At 40.1% G+C, this 17335-nt stretch overlaps 2 protein-coding genes, 1 long non-coding RNA gene and 9 other non-coding genes across 20 annotated transcripts in view; 10 read left to right on the top strand and 2 right to left on the bottom strand.

Annotated features, from left to right (window-relative positions):
- The window catches only part of ZBTB37 (zinc finger and BTB domain containing 37), a 30820-nt gene extending 19114 nt beyond the window's left edge, over positions 1-11706 (bottom strand). Inside the window, exons 1-4 of one of the 3 annotated variants that reach the window (XR_008916107.1) lie at positions 11490-11706; positions 8776-9733; positions 7138-7237; positions 2828-2918 (exon numbers count right to left, since the gene is read on the bottom strand). Coding sequence is in view for 2 of the 3 variants with exons in the window: in XM_007480820.3 (XP_007480882.1) it covers positions 7138-7237; positions 8776-9733; positions 11490-11613 (1182 nt within the window). In the remaining variant the exon portion in view is untranslated. The remainder of the gene's footprint in view (positions 1-2827; positions 2919-7137; positions 7238-8775; positions 9734-11489) is intronic. The other 2 variants (XM_007480820.3, XM_001373338.4) reach the window with 2 other exon arrangements.
- An 80-nt stretch (positions 11707-11786) lies between these two features.
- Positions 11787-16738, top strand: LOC103102092 (uncharacterized). 5 transcript variants are annotated; one of them, XR_001627702.2, is made up of 12 exons: positions 11787-11987; positions 12846-12889; positions 13168-13200; positions 13484-13514; positions 13710-13735; positions 14371-14413; positions 14811-14851; positions 15271-15343; positions 15853-15885; positions 16169-16209; positions 16400-16455; positions 16642-16738. It is a non-coding gene; the product is annotated as an uncharacterized LOC103102092 (long non-coding RNA). The 5 variants fall into 5 exon arrangements; XR_001627700.2 differs by having other exon boundaries at positions 11860-11987; positions 15271-15360; XR_001627703.2 differs by lacking the exon at positions 14371-14413 and having other exon boundaries at positions 11860-11987; positions 15271-15360.
- LOC130457773 (small nucleolar RNA SNORD74) lies at positions 12252-12329 on the top strand. The gene has a single exon (XR_008917047.1). It is a non-coding gene; the product is annotated as a small nucleolar RNA SNORD74 (small nucleolar RNA).
- Positions 13036-13096, top strand: LOC130457813 (small nucleolar RNA SNORD75). The gene has a single exon (XR_008917087.1). It is a non-coding gene; the product is annotated as a small nucleolar RNA SNORD75 (small nucleolar RNA).
- On the top strand, positions 13558-13625 carry LOC130457806 (small nucleolar RNA SNORD77). The gene has a single exon (XR_008917080.1). It is a non-coding gene; the product is annotated as a small nucleolar RNA SNORD77 (small nucleolar RNA).
- Positions 14232-14294, top strand: LOC130457774 (small nucleolar RNA SNORD44). The gene has a single exon (XR_008917048.1). It is a non-coding gene; the product is annotated as a small nucleolar RNA SNORD44 (small nucleolar RNA).
- LOC130457808 (small nucleolar RNA SNORD78) lies at positions 14672-14736 on the top strand. The gene has a single exon (XR_008917082.1). It is a non-coding gene; the product is annotated as a small nucleolar RNA SNORD78 (small nucleolar RNA).
- LOC130457750 (small nucleolar RNA SNORD79) lies at positions 15116-15196 on the top strand. Its single transcript, XR_008917024.1, has one exon. It is a non-coding gene; the product is annotated as a small nucleolar RNA SNORD79 (small nucleolar RNA).
- LOC130457778 (small nucleolar RNA snR60/Z15/Z230/Z193/J17) lies at positions 15412-15496 on the top strand. Its single transcript, XR_008917052.1, has one exon. It is a non-coding gene; the product is annotated as a small nucleolar RNA snR60/Z15/Z230/Z193/J17 (small nucleolar RNA).
- On the top strand, positions 15944-16022 carry LOC130457771 (small nucleolar RNA SNORD47). The gene has a single exon (XR_008917045.1). It is a non-coding gene; the product is annotated as a small nucleolar RNA SNORD47 (small nucleolar RNA).
- On the top strand, positions 16253-16331 carry LOC130457770 (small nucleolar RNA SNORD47). The gene has a single exon (XR_008917044.1). It is a non-coding gene; the product is annotated as a small nucleolar RNA SNORD47 (small nucleolar RNA).
- DARS2 (aspartyl-tRNA synthetase 2, mitochondrial) overlaps positions 16695-17335 on the bottom strand; it is a 44981-nt gene continuing 44340 nt past the window's right edge. For all 3 annotated transcript variants that reach the window (XM_007480816.3, XM_007480817.3, XM_007480814.3), the window contains exon 23: positions 16695-17197. The gene's annotated coding sequence lies outside the window, so the exon portion shown is untranslated. The remainder of the gene's footprint in view (positions 17198-17335) is intronic.

The raw sequence follows: 17335 nt of genomic DNA, 5'->3' as shown, positions 1-17335 counted from the left end.
GGTCATACTAGTGGAACAAACCTTTAACATATCCTATGCCAAATCTGTATAGGCCTGGTGAAGGATAAGTATCATTAAAGGTCCAGCCTTATACAAGCTCTATATCAGGTTGGCTTCAGGGAGATGCATTTTTCAGACATAGCAACCCTAAAGATGCCCAATTAAATTATGGAGGAAGAACCTACACCAATCACAGGTCCTTTGAAGTGTTCTGCTCCATTATCACATAAAAGCAAGAAATCTAACATTTACTTTCCAAAGCAGCTTTTGGCTAGACTATTTTATAACAGTAGGATAAAAGGAGGACCAACTAGACCTGTGATGGCAAACCTTTTAGAGATCAAGTGTCCAAACTGCAACCTTCATGCCGCACATGTGAGCCCCCTGCCTTACCCGCCAGGGGAAGGAGGAAGCACTCCCATTGGGCTGCTGGGCAGAGGGGTGGGTAAAGTGAGGAATGTCCTCAGGTGCCTAGAGAAGGGGAGGGGAACAGCCCCCTCCAGCATGTGTGCCACAGATCCTCCAACATGGAACTAGACCAACCTCTCATTCACCAGAAGACTTTTTAGCAATGTTGAACTAGTGATGTCCTTCTGATCTATTTATAAATCAAATATCGAAACAACATATGGTGATCTATAAAATAGTGTCAACTACATATATAATAAGGCTATCATTGATCGAATCAAGCAGTAAGTAGCCATTAAAAAAAAAAGGACACAAAAGGAATTAGATTCATAGTAGTTCATAGTCATAGATTTAGAGCTGGAAGGGGCTACAGTTCTTATTTTCCAGATGAGGAAGCTGAGGCCCAGAGAAGTTAAGTGACTTGCCAGGTCACTAAGCTAGTGGTCAAGCTAAAATTGAAATTTAGGGCTTCTTGACCCTAAGACCAGTGTCCTATTTACAATGCCATGTTGCCCCTCAGAGAGTAAAACTAGTGCCAGTGAGAAGTGAAAAGGAGGCACATTTTAGCTCAATTTAAGCAAGAAATTTCTAACAATGAGTCATATGACAATGAAATAAACTGCTTTATGAAATAATGAGGCCCTCATCACTAGAAGTGTTGAAGTAAAAATGTAATAAAGGAGATCTTGAATTAGGTGGAAAGTTGGATTAGATGGCTGCTAAGGTGTCTTTTAATTCAAAGTCTATAAAAGCATAAATTGTAGGCTGTAAAAATTACAGTTTTCCCCAAAACATTCTTAGGCTTATGAATATACAATCAATGTTTTAGCTGTAGCTCACATAGGTGGCTGACTCAATACATCAGAGCAAAGTAAGAGAAAAACTAGAAAGAGAACCTAGCCTGAATTATGAATCTAGTGTCCTACACACTTATTAATGTTATGAAAGGTTCACTGGAAGTAATCAATATATTTATTGAGTTCTCACAGCATGTTGTAAGGGAAGGACTAATGGCTCTGGGAGTCTTTAAGTTCTAGCTCTGACATTCAATACATGTACGACCTCAGAACAGACAATCTTGCTGGGCTTCAATCTCATTAATCTATAAAACAGAGACAATAACAGATCACGTCTCTAACAGATGGTAGAAGATCAAATGAGATCATGTAGGTGGAAGTGTTTTCTAATGTAAAAAGCTATATAATAGAAAGTATTATAATTAGCTGAGGAGTAGTGTGGCACAGACTAGAATGCTAGCCTGCACATACTGGCTATGTGACTGGGCAATTCTTTTAGCCTCTTGGCACCTTAGGTACCCTAAGACTAAGTTGCAGGAGAGGTTCTTATCTCTAATGGTAAAAGGAGTTTTCTTACTATGAATTTCCTATACCAATAAAGTCACAGATATAGATCAGGAAAAACCCCCACAAACTATTAAGACATGCTTCTTGCTCTAGAGAAGCTTAGAAAATAACAAATAGCTAAAAGCAGAGATGTAGATTTTGAATTCATATTGACAATTAACTCTTCATATTGCCTACCTCAAGACAACTGGTCTTGTGGGATACTTTGTAAGCAATCATTTTTATCATTTAATTTGCAAATGTTATATACAGTATCTTTAAACTAATTTAAATAGCTGAACATAATCTTTAAATTATACAATATGGTTAGTAATTTTCCAACTTCCCCATAGAGTCTAAATAAAATTTCCTTTTGTGTAATTAAATATATTAGTGTTATAGTGTGATTATTATAGTGCGATAGTAGCTAGGTAGCATAGTAGTTAGGGCCCTAGGCTTGGAATCAGGAAAAATAATCTTTAAGAGTCCAAATTTGGCCTCATTCACTTACTAGCTCTGTGAGCCTGGGCAAGTCACTTAACCCTGATAGCCTCAGTTCTTTATCTGTAAAGTGAGCTGGAGAATGCAAGCCCTCTAGTAGCTTGACCCCAGATGTGGTCAAGTAGAGTCAGACACTACTGAAAACAACTAAATGATAATAGTGAAGTATCAAATTCACTATAAGAAGTTTCAGAAGTAATTATGATGAAAGTAGCATTTAAACTCTTTTTATTGCTAATTAGGCAATGAACTCTTAGAATTATTATAAAAGAAATGTCTTCTTTTTCTTATATAAGAAGATAAGAAATGAAAAATCAAGTTTAGTTCCAGGAGGATGAATTAAAGCTGAGCATTAAAAGCAGGTTCCAAGGACATGGATGAAATCTGATTTTTATCACTTTGTGAATGTGAAATAGTAAATGTTATTTTTTACCCTAATCTGAACATTTAGGATCTGAATAATGAAGGCATCTGATATAATTGATACACACATCAGTTCTTTTCAACTAAAAAGAAACTTTAAGAATAAGGATTGAATACTTTATTTGAAAAATATAATACAATAATAATAATACCTTGGATTTATAGAGTGCTTTCTTCCAAAGTGTTGCATTAAAATTTCATCATTCAGAAGGTTTTTACTAAGTTTCTCAACCCTGCTGATTTCTGTAGACATCACAAACAGAAAAAAACTTTGTTTTCTAAATGTGCAGAAAGGAACTATGTTAAGCAGAGATTAGAGTAACAGTGGAAATGCAGGTGGAAAAGGCCAAAGTTGATTTTAGATAATCTGGAGGGATATTTATTTATTAATATTATATTTTTCTCTTATTTCCCCCCAAAAGTGTTGTCTAATGAGACAACTACTCTAGCAGTTCTAATAGAAGGCCAGGGAAATGGATATACAGTACTATTTCACTGCTTATTTCAATTAAAAAGAGGGACACAATTTATGAAATCAAGAGTTGAAGAGTGACTAAAGCTTTAGATCATCACTAGTTCATTTTATATTAAGTCTGAAAAATTTAACAGTTTGAATGAGAGTTAATGACTTAGTTTCCAGTCTCATTTCCCCAGCAGGATCTAGAAAATCTACCTAAGTATGGTCTTCAAAACCTTTCTCCGTCTGGTATTATCTGGATGAGTCATAGATTAAAAATCATCTAGTCCAGTTTATTAGTTTCATTTAAAGACTGCTATGTTTGAGGATTTCATCATCAACCAAGAAGTATTTATTGAACACCTCCTATAGAAATGCCACTATGACAGACACAGAGGGCATCATGGCACACAGCTAGGTGGCTCAGTGGATAGAGCACCAGGCTTGGAGTCTGGAGGACCTGGCTTCAAATGTGGTCTCAATCACTTCCTACCTCTGTGACCCTAAGCAAGTCATGGAACCCCAATTGTCTAGCCTTTACAGCTCTTCTGCCTTGGAACCAATACTTAGCGTCAATGCTAAGACAGAAGGTAAGGGTTTTAAAAAAGGGGGGGCATTATGGTACAATAGGAAGGGTACTGGATTGGGAACAAATTGCCCTGGATTCAGATTCTTGCTCTACTCAGACTACTGGTGTAACTATGGGTAATTCACTTGGGTCTCCCTTTCTTAAGGTTCCTCTAAGACCTCTTCCAGCTCTACAACTGTGACCCTGGTTGGAGAGATATGACCAACACACAGAAAGTAACAGCAAACAATACAGCATATTAAGTACTAAATTGTAAGATAGAATCTATACACAGTAGACGTTCAGAGAAAGGAGGGCTTAGGGATAGCTTACTTAATAATAATTTATATTTATAAAGCTTCTTAAGGTTTACAAGACATCTTTCTCACTGCCTTTGACATGTAGTGCAAGTACTCTTATATGTCAGGCATCAAAGCCATTTCTGACTCTAAAGTTCACTTCTTTTTTCCATTGTCATTCAGTATCCAAATTTAGGGAAGGATTAAAGGAGAATTATGCTTTCAGCTGGGCATTAAAGAGTGGGGAAATATAGAAGATGACAAGATAAGAGTAGTATTTTAGGAGATAGGAGTCATATAAATAAAAGCAACAAGTTAGAAACCAGTAGAGTGCTTCTAGGAGAATGAAAAGGCTAACCTATGTGAAACTGATAAGAACTGAAAAGGGATGGTGAGCCAAATTACAGAGGAATTTAAATTTGCTTTGGTAGAAAATGTGGAGTTACTAAAGCTTCTTGAATCAGTAGAATGACTTCAAATAGTTTATTCCAGTTTTCAATTTGCCACCTTTATATCCAGATAAACTCTGTTTTGGAGGCAGTTAGGTGGCGTGGTAAATAAGAGTCTGGACTTGGAATTAGGAAGACCTGAGTTCAAATCTGAACTCTGACTCTAGCTGTGTGATTTGAGGCAAGGCACTTAATCCACTGGAGAAGGAAATGGCAAAGCACTCCAGTATTTTTACTGAGAAAACTCCATGGATCAGATGGTCAAAAGATTCTGTGGATAGTATGGTCTATGGGATCAGGAAAAGTCAGACATGACTGAAAAACTCTGTTCTGGGCAGCCAGGTCGGGCAGTGGAATAGATCTGGAGTCAAGAACACTCATCTTGAATGCAAATCTTATTGATTTCAGATACTTACTAGCTGTGTGATCCTAGGCAAGTCACACTTAACCCTATTAGCCTGTTTCATCATCTATAAAATGAGCTAGAGAAGGAAATGGCAAATCACTCCAGTATCTTTGCCAAGAAAAGTTGGATACATCAGAAAACAACAAATTGTTTTACTATAAACTTCATTTCCTTATTTAGTTTTCTGAAGAAATGGAGAAAAATGGGTGAGCAGCCCCCTCAGAATCTTTCAAATACATATCTGCTTCCTTAATACTAAGACTTTTGGGATATTATAAATAGACCATTATTAGCAGAACTAGATGATCTCTAGAGTTCCTTTGAAGCTCTAATCCTATGATCCCATGAACTGATCCCTTAATCTCATTTCTAGACAGTATCATTTATTGCTTGCTTTTTTCTGGCCTGCACCCAGTCAGGAGAGTCTTCTTATATTATCTCTATCTTTTCTCATTTCAACATTTCAGGTTAGGCCTTATACCAAAAACAAGCAACTTTTTTCCTACCTCTTTTTTAAAAATATAGATGAAACTCTTCAATTAAGACTTTCTTAAGCAGATGAATTCACCCTATCTTTCCCCAACATTGTGACATGTTGTTCAGTCACTTCAGTCAGGTCTGGCTCTGTGACTCCATTTGAGATTTTTTTGGGGAAAGATACTGGAGAGGTTTGCCATTTCCTCTCTTCATTTTATAGATGAGTAAACTTAGGCAACAGGATTAAGTGGCTTTCCTAGGATCAAACAGCTAGTTAGTGTTTGAGGCTAGACTTGAATTCAGGAAGATGAATCTTCCTGACTCCATGCTCAGAAATCTATCTATTGAGTCACATAATTGTGTATATGCTGGTGTCTTTGATCCTACTTAAGTATTCAAGTGAATTGCTAGTAGTCCTTCTTATTTTTCACTTAAACTCTAATTTTATCTGCTTATTAACATTTATTTGCATAATAGTCACCTTTATATAGGAATTATATCCTTTTTTTTAGAAGCTAGAAACTATTATGTGACCAAAGCTTTTATTTTGTGCCTCTAATTTCTTGCTGGGTTCTAACATCGGATGAAAAAATTTTCCATGGAAATAGTGACAATTCCTTTCATGCTACCATAAAAAATTTTATCAATAGAAGTAGTCAGGTAATAAGTAAGCCTTCTCAGACCCCCAAGGCAACTGTCTAAGACTGAAACTTGCAGAGTGATTGCCAATTTGTATGGGTAAATATAGTTTCTTCACTGTTAGTTTCGTATACCAAATCGAAATCGAACAAAATATTACAAGTGTTACAAAAACAAATAACACATTTATTTGGAACATTAAGGTTTATGAAGCATTTTCCTCATGTTTCTATGAGGTAGGCTGTCAGTACAATGTACAAATAAAGAACCTGAAGCTCAGACAGGAAATGGCTTGCTCAGGAACATGCAGTTACTCCATGTTGGGGTACAATTTGAAATCAAATCTCTTGATTCCAAGTCCAGTCCCATATTTACTAAGTTACACTGCCTCTTAGCTATGAGTGGTGGCTAGGGCAGCTCTCACAATATTTTACATCAAATTAAAAAAATAAAATAAAATTCACCAGTGCTTCTCTGTCTAAGTGACTGGCCAGAAATGCTCAAAATTCATTCTGTATCTTCACTTGGCATGTGCTTTTCCCAAGGGCCTCAGTTGGCCTACCATGTTGAGATACTATTTCATGTATAAGCTACAAGTCCAACATTTGCACAGTGCTCAATGATCAAGAAACAGAACAACGCTCTGTGGATAATTATAAAGAAAACAGAAGACATGATCCTTGTTCTCTAGATCTTTACTATATAGCTGTCTAATACAAATGAGTATATACAAGAATATGAATTATGAGTGCTTAGCAAATGCCTTATTATTCATTCATTTAAATGTATAACCAATTAGAAAGGCCACTGAGTCCTACTCTCTTTGCATGTACTTTCTTAGAAGTTGCTATAATTTCTCCCAGGACACAAACTGTCCATGTATTCTAAAAGAACATTCTATTCCTGCTGCCTCTTCCCAAACTTTACATTCCTCCAAAAGAATGCTTTTTTTGAGTGCTATGGAACAAGTGTTTGGAAATCCTTAAGCGTATTTAATAGACTCCCTCTCTTTTCAACCTTTATTTTTCCATTAATTAAAAAACAATGATAACCAAGGACTTCCCAAGGTAATCCAAAGGGGTACAAGTTAAAAAGATTAAACTGTACTTGTTGAAATTCATCCTTAAATTTCAACAGTCAAAGCCCTTCAGATCTGTCACTACATACCTGGGAGTTGGGTTGCTTAGGCTCATCCATTCTCCCAGGAGACTCACTTCGGGCTCGGTGTCGCTCAGTCAGGGTGACAACACTGCCAGAAGGGCTAAATCTGTCGGTAGAGGAGCATAAATGGGGTAACAGAACAATAATGTTAAAGAGCTGAGTAATGAGATCATTTCTTTAGACTATGGATTATGATGGGGAAAGCATATAGAACAGTATGATGATTTTCAGCATGGCAACTGAGAAATGCTCACACTGGGTCTATATTAACTTGAAGCTAAGAAATCACATTTGATCTAATAAGTTAAAGAAAAGTCATTTTGCAGAATGAGAGATTAATGGCATAAAATAACCTAATGACAGTGAGGCACAATATGTAAATAAAATGCTTATGTTGCAATAGCTGTACTAAATGAACACTGAGGAATCTGTTGGATGACTCGAGGAACTCAAATTTTAGCTACATCTCTAATTCTGTTACTTTGTGTGACCAATTACACTTTAAATAAGCAAGGGATCAAATACCATCAAATTATAAAGTAGATTGTGAGTTGAATGATAGGAACTAAATCAACTTTTAAGGCACTTGGATTAAAACTCAAGTTACTTTAATCACTGGCCTCGCCTGGGGAGACAAGAATCGGTATGGTCAATAAAGTGTGCTATTTACATAGCTATATACTCTCCATAAGAGATAATGGAGAAAAAAACATCCAAAATGTGACCATCTGAAAAAATGAGAGGTCAGAAGTTGTCTGCATTTTTGTGGCATTTAGTAATCTCTGCAACAAGCCAGTAACAGATTTCAGATCTGCTATTTAGGCAGTCAAAATTTGTTTTTTATGACAAAGGAGAAAAATAGCAGAATATACTCTTTGGCTTGCATTTAAACAATTTAAATTGTGGAGGAGGAAGCTCAATATACGTTCAACCTAACCTGTTAATTTCTGTGCTCATTACCCTTTATAGATATGTCCTTAGCTACTCATATAGAAGTACCTTAGAAAGAGAAAAGTGGGGAAACAAAGAGAAAAAATTAATGAAATGGTGAGGCCCTTGGCAGCAGTAGCTATGGATCAAGGCCAGACAGAAAATATATTCATATGGCAAGCTGAGAAATGGAAAAACAATCCTAAAAGAATTTCCTTGGCATCACACTATTACCCACAGAGAGCCAAAGAACTGCCAGGACCATACCGATGCCTCCTTTGGAGGCGGTGGCTAAAGGAAAGTGAAGCAGGGCTACAAAGGAAAGTGAAACTCCCCCAAGCCACCTACCTGTGTGATAACATACCAAGGAAGGGAAAGGCCGCCTGGTTCCCAGCTGACGGTCAGCTCCCTGCCTCGAATCCAAGGAAGCCCTGGCAATTACTGATGCTAGTGTGGCTGCAGATGCTATTCTGATTCATGGAAGTGTCTAACTTTACCATAGTTCTCACAACACTGTGAATACTTCAGGACTAGGAGCTTCCTGCTTTAAAAAAATAAGAATGCAAGTCTTTTGGCACACCTCCAATTTCCCCAACAGAGTCAATTCTTATTTCGTCTAAACAACAGGTAGGAAAGATGCTCTCTAAGCCAGAGAGATAGCCTGGATCAGTGGTACCTGAGTGACAGTCAGGAAATGCGCAAAAGAAACCTTACCTGTCCATTTCACTGCTGGTTGGCCGAGTGGCCTTGGGTGCTGAAGAGGCCAAGGCATAATTCTCTTGTCCTCCTGACCCATGGCCGGTAGTATCGATCACCATGGCGGCGACCTCCTCAGCACTACTCCCATCTTCTCCAGAGGGCTGATTCTCAGTTCCAAGCCATTCCTCCAGATTCTCTGTTTTGATTCGAACTCCTCCAAGGACTCTCACCTCATCATCACTCCGACCCCCCCGGTCAGCTACCCCAGTCTCCACATACCACTGTCCTGCTCGGTTAATTCGAAGGATGGGTTCCCGGCTCTCCGCATCAGAACTCTGCTCGATTATCTGAGGGCTGGTTGACTCTTCAGGGGGACTGAGCTCCCTGATGTCCAGCACTGTGCTAACTTGGCCTCTTCGGCTCCCCTTTGGTGTGTTGTGACGTGGGCTGAGGGGGCGGTTTAGATTTGGAGTAACTCTGTGAGATTCTGGGGGTCTCTCTTGGTGCTTTGTCCTTGTCTGGCCTAATTCTGCCTCAACTTCCGCTACATTGATCTTGAAATGTATACCCTCCAGAATCTGTGTACATTTGTCTATGATGTGCTGCATCTGTAAGAAACTGGCAGCTGTTAGGTAACTGATGATATCTGCCAGTTGTAGACATATCCGCCCAGTGTAACAAAATGAAAGGAGCTGCTCAAAAACAGTAGGATTCTTGATGACTGATATGGATACAGTACTCATCTCATTCAAGGACATATGGTCTCGGAAATAGGGAGAGCTGGCAGCCAGCACCACTTTATGAGCCCGAAAAGCCTGTCCTTGCACATTGACCACAATATCACAGAGACGACCCTGCATGCGCAGCTGGTTGAGGTGGCTCAGGACTGAGTTGCTAAAGTCAGGGATCTCCAACTGAATGTTTCCACCTTTCTCCATGGTGTGCTCACTGATGGTACAGGCTTTCAGCCCTGCTGAAAGAGGAAATAGGAATAATGACTACCAATCAGAACTACATTCCCATGGTGCTTTACGTCACATAAGTATTTGGAAATTTTACTTCAAAATGCCTCTCAAGAGAAGTTATTTTCTGTAGCTCTAAATGTAGAAACAGCAATATCAAAAGGCTACATCCACTATTCCAGGCTTTGTGGTAAGTTGCCATAAAACCTTCTTAGGAAGATGTTTAATTTTGAACCTAAACCAAAAGTTTAGCCTATCACTATACTATATTAATAGTCAGTGTAACTTTAACTTTAATGCAAGAGTTCAAGAGAGGAGCAAATAAAGAATTTAAATGTTTAACTTTTTTAAAGGTATACATTTTAAAGTTAATTTTTTCTAGATAAAAAAATGTAGAAACTTTTTTGGAGGGATGTGAGATAAAATGAACATATGCAAGGAAACACAAAAACTGGGGCAGATTCTGATGAGCTAAGGTTTGTCAGGCACCTCTGAACATTTTATTGCCATTGTTGCCCTATGTTAAATATTTTGTAGTATGACTAATAACCTATTTAAAGATATGCCAGTTTTCCTAAGTAAACCAGCCAGCTCCTGAAAAAGCTGGCTTAGGCTACAAAGGCACATCCTGTTTCAGGAAAAGTGCCATAGGTAATTGTAGCTCAGGGTGAAGATGAAGAGAAGTGTTGTTATGCCCCTCCACGGCTGGGCAGACAAGTCACTATCCAAATTTAAACCGGGGAGTTTTTTGTGGTGGGTTTGTAGGAGAAACCTAATTAGCCTAATCTAGTGGAGAAAACGTTCAAATTTAACAAGTTGTGCTCAAACTCACTGGAAACTAAGACGGAGTCATAAATTATGTTTCACAGGATCCCCAGAGGGCATTGGTCTGAATACAAGTGTGTGACTACCTACCTACCTGCTTATGTCTCAGGTACACCTCACCGCCTGGCTCTACATTCCCAAGAAAGCTTCGGGCTACAAAGGGGTGTATCTATAGATATCGACATATATGTGGTTGCCGCCTCTAACCCCGCAGTTATCCAATTTGACCTTCCCGCTCCACTCCCCACCCCAGCCTATTTGTGTTTGTTTTGAAACATTTAATTCAAAGAGAGCCCGGCTGATGCCACACAGAATTCAGATGTGTTTATTTTGGAGCCTACACCAGTGCCTTTTTGTGTGGTGTTGTTTTTCCTTTTTCCAGCAACTCCCAAGTGGGTAGGAAGGAATCCCCAGTAGAAAAGTCTCTGTCTGTCTGTCTCTCCCTCGCGTGGCTGGGGTCCCGCGGGGCCGCGGAGTTGTGCTCAGTTGGCAGACGGGCGGATTGGGCAAAGGGGCACGGGTGGGGTGGGCGGCTCGGGGAAGTGGGCACGGGGGGCGGGTCGGCCGGGAAGGGGAAGGGGCTGCCCCCTGGAGGGGGCGTTCCCCCCGGTGCACGTCCAGCGGGGTGGGGTGGGGTGTGGCTGCAAGGAAGCGGGGCCCGCCCGCAGCCGCGCTGGGTGCGGGTCTCGGGGGTCTGGAGGGAGGGGCCCCGGGCGGGGGGGGGCGTATCCGCTCGCTCACGGGGCGGAGAGGAGGGGGTGGGGTGGGGCGAGAAAGGTCGCCCCGAGCTCAGGGGTCGAATCCCCCCAGGGCCGGGCTGCGGGGTGGGGGTGGGGAACGGGGCGGGGCGGTCCCGGGGCGGGAGCGGGAGGACCAAGAGAGGGACAGGGGAGGCCGGGGCGGAGAGTGGGGGCCAGGACCCCGCCGAGGAGCAGTACCTACCTCCGGGGGTGGAAATGGGCCGGAATGGGCCGGAACACCGTCCCGGAAGTGAAACCCCCCGCCCCCTCCCCCCGAGCGGGCGACGTGCCGGAAGGAAATCACTCACCCTTACACCGCCCCCCATCCTCCTCCTCCTCCTCCTCACATGCCCCCTCCCCCATTCCACTCCTCCCCCCTCCCCCTCTTCGGCTCTCCTCTGCTCCGCTTCCCCGGCCGCAGCCCAATGTCACGTGCTCCCCGTGAGTCCAACCCCCTCCCCCCCGCCGCAGGCGGTAGGAGGGGCCACGAACTAGGGGACGAATAGAGGCTGGGGGAGGGAGGGGCAGGTGGAGAATACCGGAGGGTAGGCGAGGAAGACTCAGGGCCTCCAGTTCCCGCTCTTTGGCAGGGGCGGGGCGGGGCAGACGCTGGCGGGCGTCATGACGTCACGCCGCCTTATATAAAGGGCTTTGCTGCAGTTCCTTCGCTCTCTTTGAGGAAGATACGGCCTTGTTATAGGTAAGTTCTGTTGTGGCTGGTCTGGCCTCTGCTCTGCGGGTCTGAGTCGCTTGTCGGGATGCGTGGCGGTAGGCCTGCCATTCTCTCCGGAAGGAGAGCTCTTTCTCACCCGCACCTTGAGCAGACGTCGGATGGCTTTGGATTCTGTTTGGGACTTCCCTGGGGAGTGAGGCCACAGGTCCGAGAGGCCTCCGACTTAAGCTGGTGCCCTGGGCCCGCCGCGGGGTGGAAGGGCGGGATGGCGATGGGAGTCTGGTTTTCAGGCCTTGCTGTGTGTGATGAAAGTAACGTTGGTAGGGACATCTGAGATTGCTGATGAATGCCAACGTCTCTGATGCGGGGCCTGGGCTGAGCAAGCGGAGAGGGGCTGCAGTGGGCCTGAGAAGTCCAGAAGTGAACGTGGCTTCCTATAGCTCCAGGGAGGGCGGCCATTACCTACATGTGCCCACTGGGTCTTAACAGCCCAAAAGAAAAAAAATGACCCAAGGGCGCCTGGGGAGGGGACCGAGCAATCCACGTGCTATCTGCACGTGTCCGGGCCCCAAAACACCCGGCCTTTGATTTGGAGGCCCGGCAGCTTGGCCCCCTATGCTTAATTATAATCTCTTTACCTATCTGCAACATTTGGAGGTTAGATTGCAAGGACGAATAAGGGCTGGACACGAAACTAGGTATTGATTTAATGCATTTGTGGGGAGGCAAATAGAGCAAGGAGTTACTAGCTTTTCATTGTGTGCTAATATCAAATGGCAACCAGTAAAGTCTTTCATTGGAGCATGAGGTTTAGACTGTAGTTTCTTAAAGTCAAATGTTTGCATCGATTGGTTTCCACAAAACTTGGCTTTTGTTTTTTGTTAGATATGGAGCTCAAGAAAGGAGCACGTCCTTGGCTGACCTTAAAGGTAAACTATATTTGAAAGACGGGGCTTAAAGGGGTAGAGTTGGGACTCATTACAGTAAACAACTCAAGCTAATACATGATTTGATCTAGCTGCTCTTAAAGCAATAGTGTTAAATAATGGCTCTTGGAGTATTTTCATAGCTATTCAGCCTATGATGTCCTAAGAGTAGTGGACAGAAATGATTTCTGACAATAATATACTGAGGCTTTAATAGTGGGAGATAAGTCTCTTTCAACTTTGCTTTTTAGACTATTGACTCTGCTTTCTGTACTTTGCAGTTATACATCATGGGTGAAGTTGCTGTTTCTGAGGTGAGTGTTAAATATATTTGAAAATGCAGCTTTGGAAGGTAAGCAGTGCCTTTCCACTTTAGCATGCTTAGGATCTGGTCCAACCTCAAAGCTGTATTTAAAAGAATTGATCAACTGTGCTTTAATGATGAACTTTTATTTGCTACTCTTGATCATGAGTATGATGAGAAATACTACCACCTTTCTCTTATACTGAAGCACTCCACTGGTACTAACTTTTACATATGTAAGATTTACATATGAGAAGATAAGTTACTTAGTACTGTGTATTTTCTCTCCTTAGGCTCCAAGGAATTACAGTCACAGGCAAACAGGTAATTAAGCTGGTTACTGTCCCACATAATAACAGTAAAGCAGATACTATGATGGTTGCATAGTTCAGCAGATATTAGTGAAGAATACTTATCTTATTATCTGATGTATCTGACTTGTAAGAAAACAGTTTGCTTAAATTTCTGCAGTCAAAGGGAATAACTTGGTTTTTTTTTCCTTCCCCCTTTTACCTCCAGGGACTTGACAACTAGAAGTAGAAATGGTAAGTGAGGCTTAAAGTGATTCAAAACAGAACATGGAGAAACTGGGCAACCAAAAATATCTTTATGAATCTGTCAAGAGATGAGTTATTTGTAGTAGGTGCCTTGAAAAAGTAAAAACTTAAGACTTGTTAGATATAAAACCAGATTAACACAGGAAGCACCAAGAGTACCTAGTTGACTCAGCTTATTTAAAACTTTGACTTACAAGATTAAATAAGGATGTGATAAGTATGAGATTGGTTGTACCCTTTTTATCAGATTTTGTATTGTTTGTAAAAGTAACTCCTGTAAGAAACAATGGTTTTGCTGTTTGGGAAATTTTTATTGTGTTAAAAGGTAGTTCAGTAGTCTAGGGAACAACCATTTTGCTGATATTACTCAGTAGGGACTCTCTCTGCTTGATAATTATAATGAAAAAGTGTCTTTGCACTTTGGTTTGGAATGATGCTAATTTTGTAGTTGGATTCTCATAGGGGAGTTGTCCAATAATCTCAGCCTGTATGATGAAAAGCCAATAGACTGACTTAATCATGGAGGTCTAATTAGCTCTACCTGATTTCAGGCATTGAAAATTATTACTTTTGATAATTATTACTAGTAGATAGACTTATTTAACCTAAGATGTCTCTTTTAGGCTTTAGCTGAGATCTTGGAAGTTGTTGCAGTTGGATTATTTTGTAAGTGAATTATTTGAATTGCTACCAAGTGCTAGTTCAGGGAGAATAGGTTTTGAATTCAACTTGATAAAGCTGTGAGTTGCTAAATCACAACACCACTCAGATTTATTTGTAAAACAGGAATTATAGCTACTATTACTGGGGATCAGTTGCCATATGAAGAGTGGTTTTTCAGACTAAAGAATATATGTTCACTTTGGATTTGGCAGTGATCTTTAGAAAAATATTTGTCCATTTTCTAAAGCTACTTAACAGGGTTTATAATGATGTCCTCAAATGTCTGACCTGAAATCAGCATGTAGATAAATCACAGCACTGAAGTGCCCTGTAACAAATTGAGCACAACCTTCATTTCTCTGTGACAAAGTTACATTTAATGTAAACTGTATCTGTATAGGTTTCCCAAGTCCAGATGCTGTGGTGATCACTTAAATTTGGGTAAGGAGACTAAATGTTTGTATTGGGAAATGTATCCTGGCAGCTTTTGTTTCTCAATGGGGGTGGGGCAATCTAGACAGGGTTAACCTATTTGTAAAACAAGTACCTAGTATTTGACAGGGAGGAAATATTTTTTGCATATGTAAAATTCTTGGTAACTTTCAAGAGGAAGTCCAAGTGTAACAAGGACCAAAGGCTTAAGATGTATATATGTGTAAGCCAATATGTAAATATTAAAGGGTTGTATTAAAGGATTGGCTCATGTACTGTTGGTGATGATTTCTATATTAAAACAATGGGAATCTCTCTGAAAGAGAATGAGGATTTTCTTTTTCTGAAACAGTACAATTTTTTGAAAGCAGAAAAATGGCCAATCCAGCAAGAAAAGTTAACTCCCCTTTCTTTTTTTTTTTAACCAGATTGAAATGCATTGATCTATGAGTTACTGTTGAGTAATGTCATCTATGCTGAGCCAAAGACTGAACTGATAAGGTGACTGAACTGATAAGGTGACTATAATTATGTTTGAGAAGTTTGCAAGCAAAGGGAGTGTCTCAAAGCTGATACAATGATGATAACATAGTTCAGCAGATGTATGGTGGTGAACAACACTATTCTGTCTTTCGCTCCTATCTGATGTATCTGCTATTGGAGACTCCAGCACTATTTTTAATATGTAACTGCCAAGTATCTTTTTAAACCCATTTCATCTTAAAAACAATATTGTGTACTGTATAAGGGCTGGGCAACAGGTTATACACACCTAGGAAGTATCTGAGGCCAGATTACAACTTGGGACCTTCCCCTCTCTAGGTCTGTCTCAATCCACTGAGCTACCTAGCTTCCCCATATTTTAAATTTGAAAGTTTAAAGAGGTTTTTAATTTTGGCAATTGTTTCTTTGCAGCCTCTGCTAAATATTAGGTTAAAGGTTCTTTTGCTGTTTGTTTTTTTTTTGCTAACCTTGGCTTTCCCTGATGGTAATATTCTTTCTTTTTTCAGCATAAAATGTCAAAGGGATTGGAGAAAAGACCAGTAAGTGAAAGAATTCATTTTAGTTAACCCCTTTTGAACCATTTGAGTATTTAATTGTAACCAGTGATGTAAAAGATTCTGCCAAATGAGAGGACATGATTTTACTCCTAAACCGTTCCATATTTTATACTGAGGTTACATTTGAAAACATGAATACAGTTAAATTGCTTGGGATTATAGATAATCCCGTGGGGGCATTACACATAAGGAAAAGAAATGACAAAATTTGGGGGTGTTTTGTATGGTCAGGCCATATATCTTAAGTTTTGCTATCCTTTTATAGATTGAACAAAAAAAATCTGAGGAACCTGAATACCATGGAAGGTAAGAGACCCAGAATTTGCTGATATTTTGAGTGGGAATTTCTAACCAGTGATGTTAATGATTCTGCCAAATGAAATGGCAATGATTTCACCCATATACCGTTCCACTTTTATTCTGAGGTTATCCTTAAAATGAATGTTGTTGCAAGCATTCAAAATACTTTGCTAATTTTAGTATTTGCTTCTTCTAGGAATGCTTTTGATGAATTGTCAGAAATGAAAGTGCTGGTTTAACATTCCCAGTAAGGTAAGGGGGGAGAAACAAAATAAATCCATACCCTGCCCTTAAGAAAATGATGACAATCATCCTTTACTTGAACTCTCTCACTGATAAAGTGATGAGAAACTTAAGGTCTGATTTTGACAGAATGGGAGGGGGGTTTCATTGATTTTTTTTTTCCTTTGTAACTAAGGGTAATATTTTGCATTGCAGGTTAGGAACTTTGCTGGAATCTGAGAAGCTTGAAACAAATGACCAATATGCTGTTAAGGTGTTCCCAACAGAATTTTAATAAAGTGATGTATATTAATCATTGTGATGAGCTATCTTTCAACAAAACTGAATTTCAGATAGGCCTTATGTTTCCATTATATAAAGCTTACTTAGCTCACTTAGCACCATTAAAGGGAATGATGATATGGCATCCCTTCAAAAGATTATGAGGTATATTTTGAAAGAAAGAATATTTAAATGACATTAGATAACTGAAAATTCATCCTCACTAAACTTAAGTCAATTTGAGTAACTGGAAAAATTTAACCACAAAACTTTAAATAGGGAAAAGGAGAGTTTTATAGAGGATTTTTAAGTTTGCAAACCATTGTATATAAACTCATTTGACAAAAAAATAGTTTGAAAGAAATGGCAGGTACATACAGATTCACAAGCTGTAAGCCAATGGCAGTTGAGATCGGTGCCCAGGTTTTCTTCACTATAGTGTCCATTAGATTAGAAGTTTGCCAATTTTTCCAAGGAAGTTCTTTGCCATCTGTAACTCAAATATTTTCCACAAAGTGACTAATCTGGGCCTTTAAACTCACCCTCCCCGTTTCCCATGAATACCATTTTACTAGGTGTCCTTACATTTGGAAGATGAGCTAATTCATATGGAACTGGACAACCTAGA

Source organism: Monodelphis domestica, chromosome 2 (genome assembly GCF_027887165.1).
Source record: "Monodelphis domestica isolate mMonDom1 chromosome 2, mMonDom1.pri, whole genome shotgun sequence".
In the NCBI taxonomy this organism is placed as follows: Eukaryota; Metazoa; Chordata; class Mammalia; order Didelphimorphia; family Didelphidae; genus Monodelphis; species Monodelphis domestica.
The sequence above is the reverse complement of the archived record's forward strand: the minus strand, read 5'-3'. Positions and strand labels throughout refer to the sequence as shown.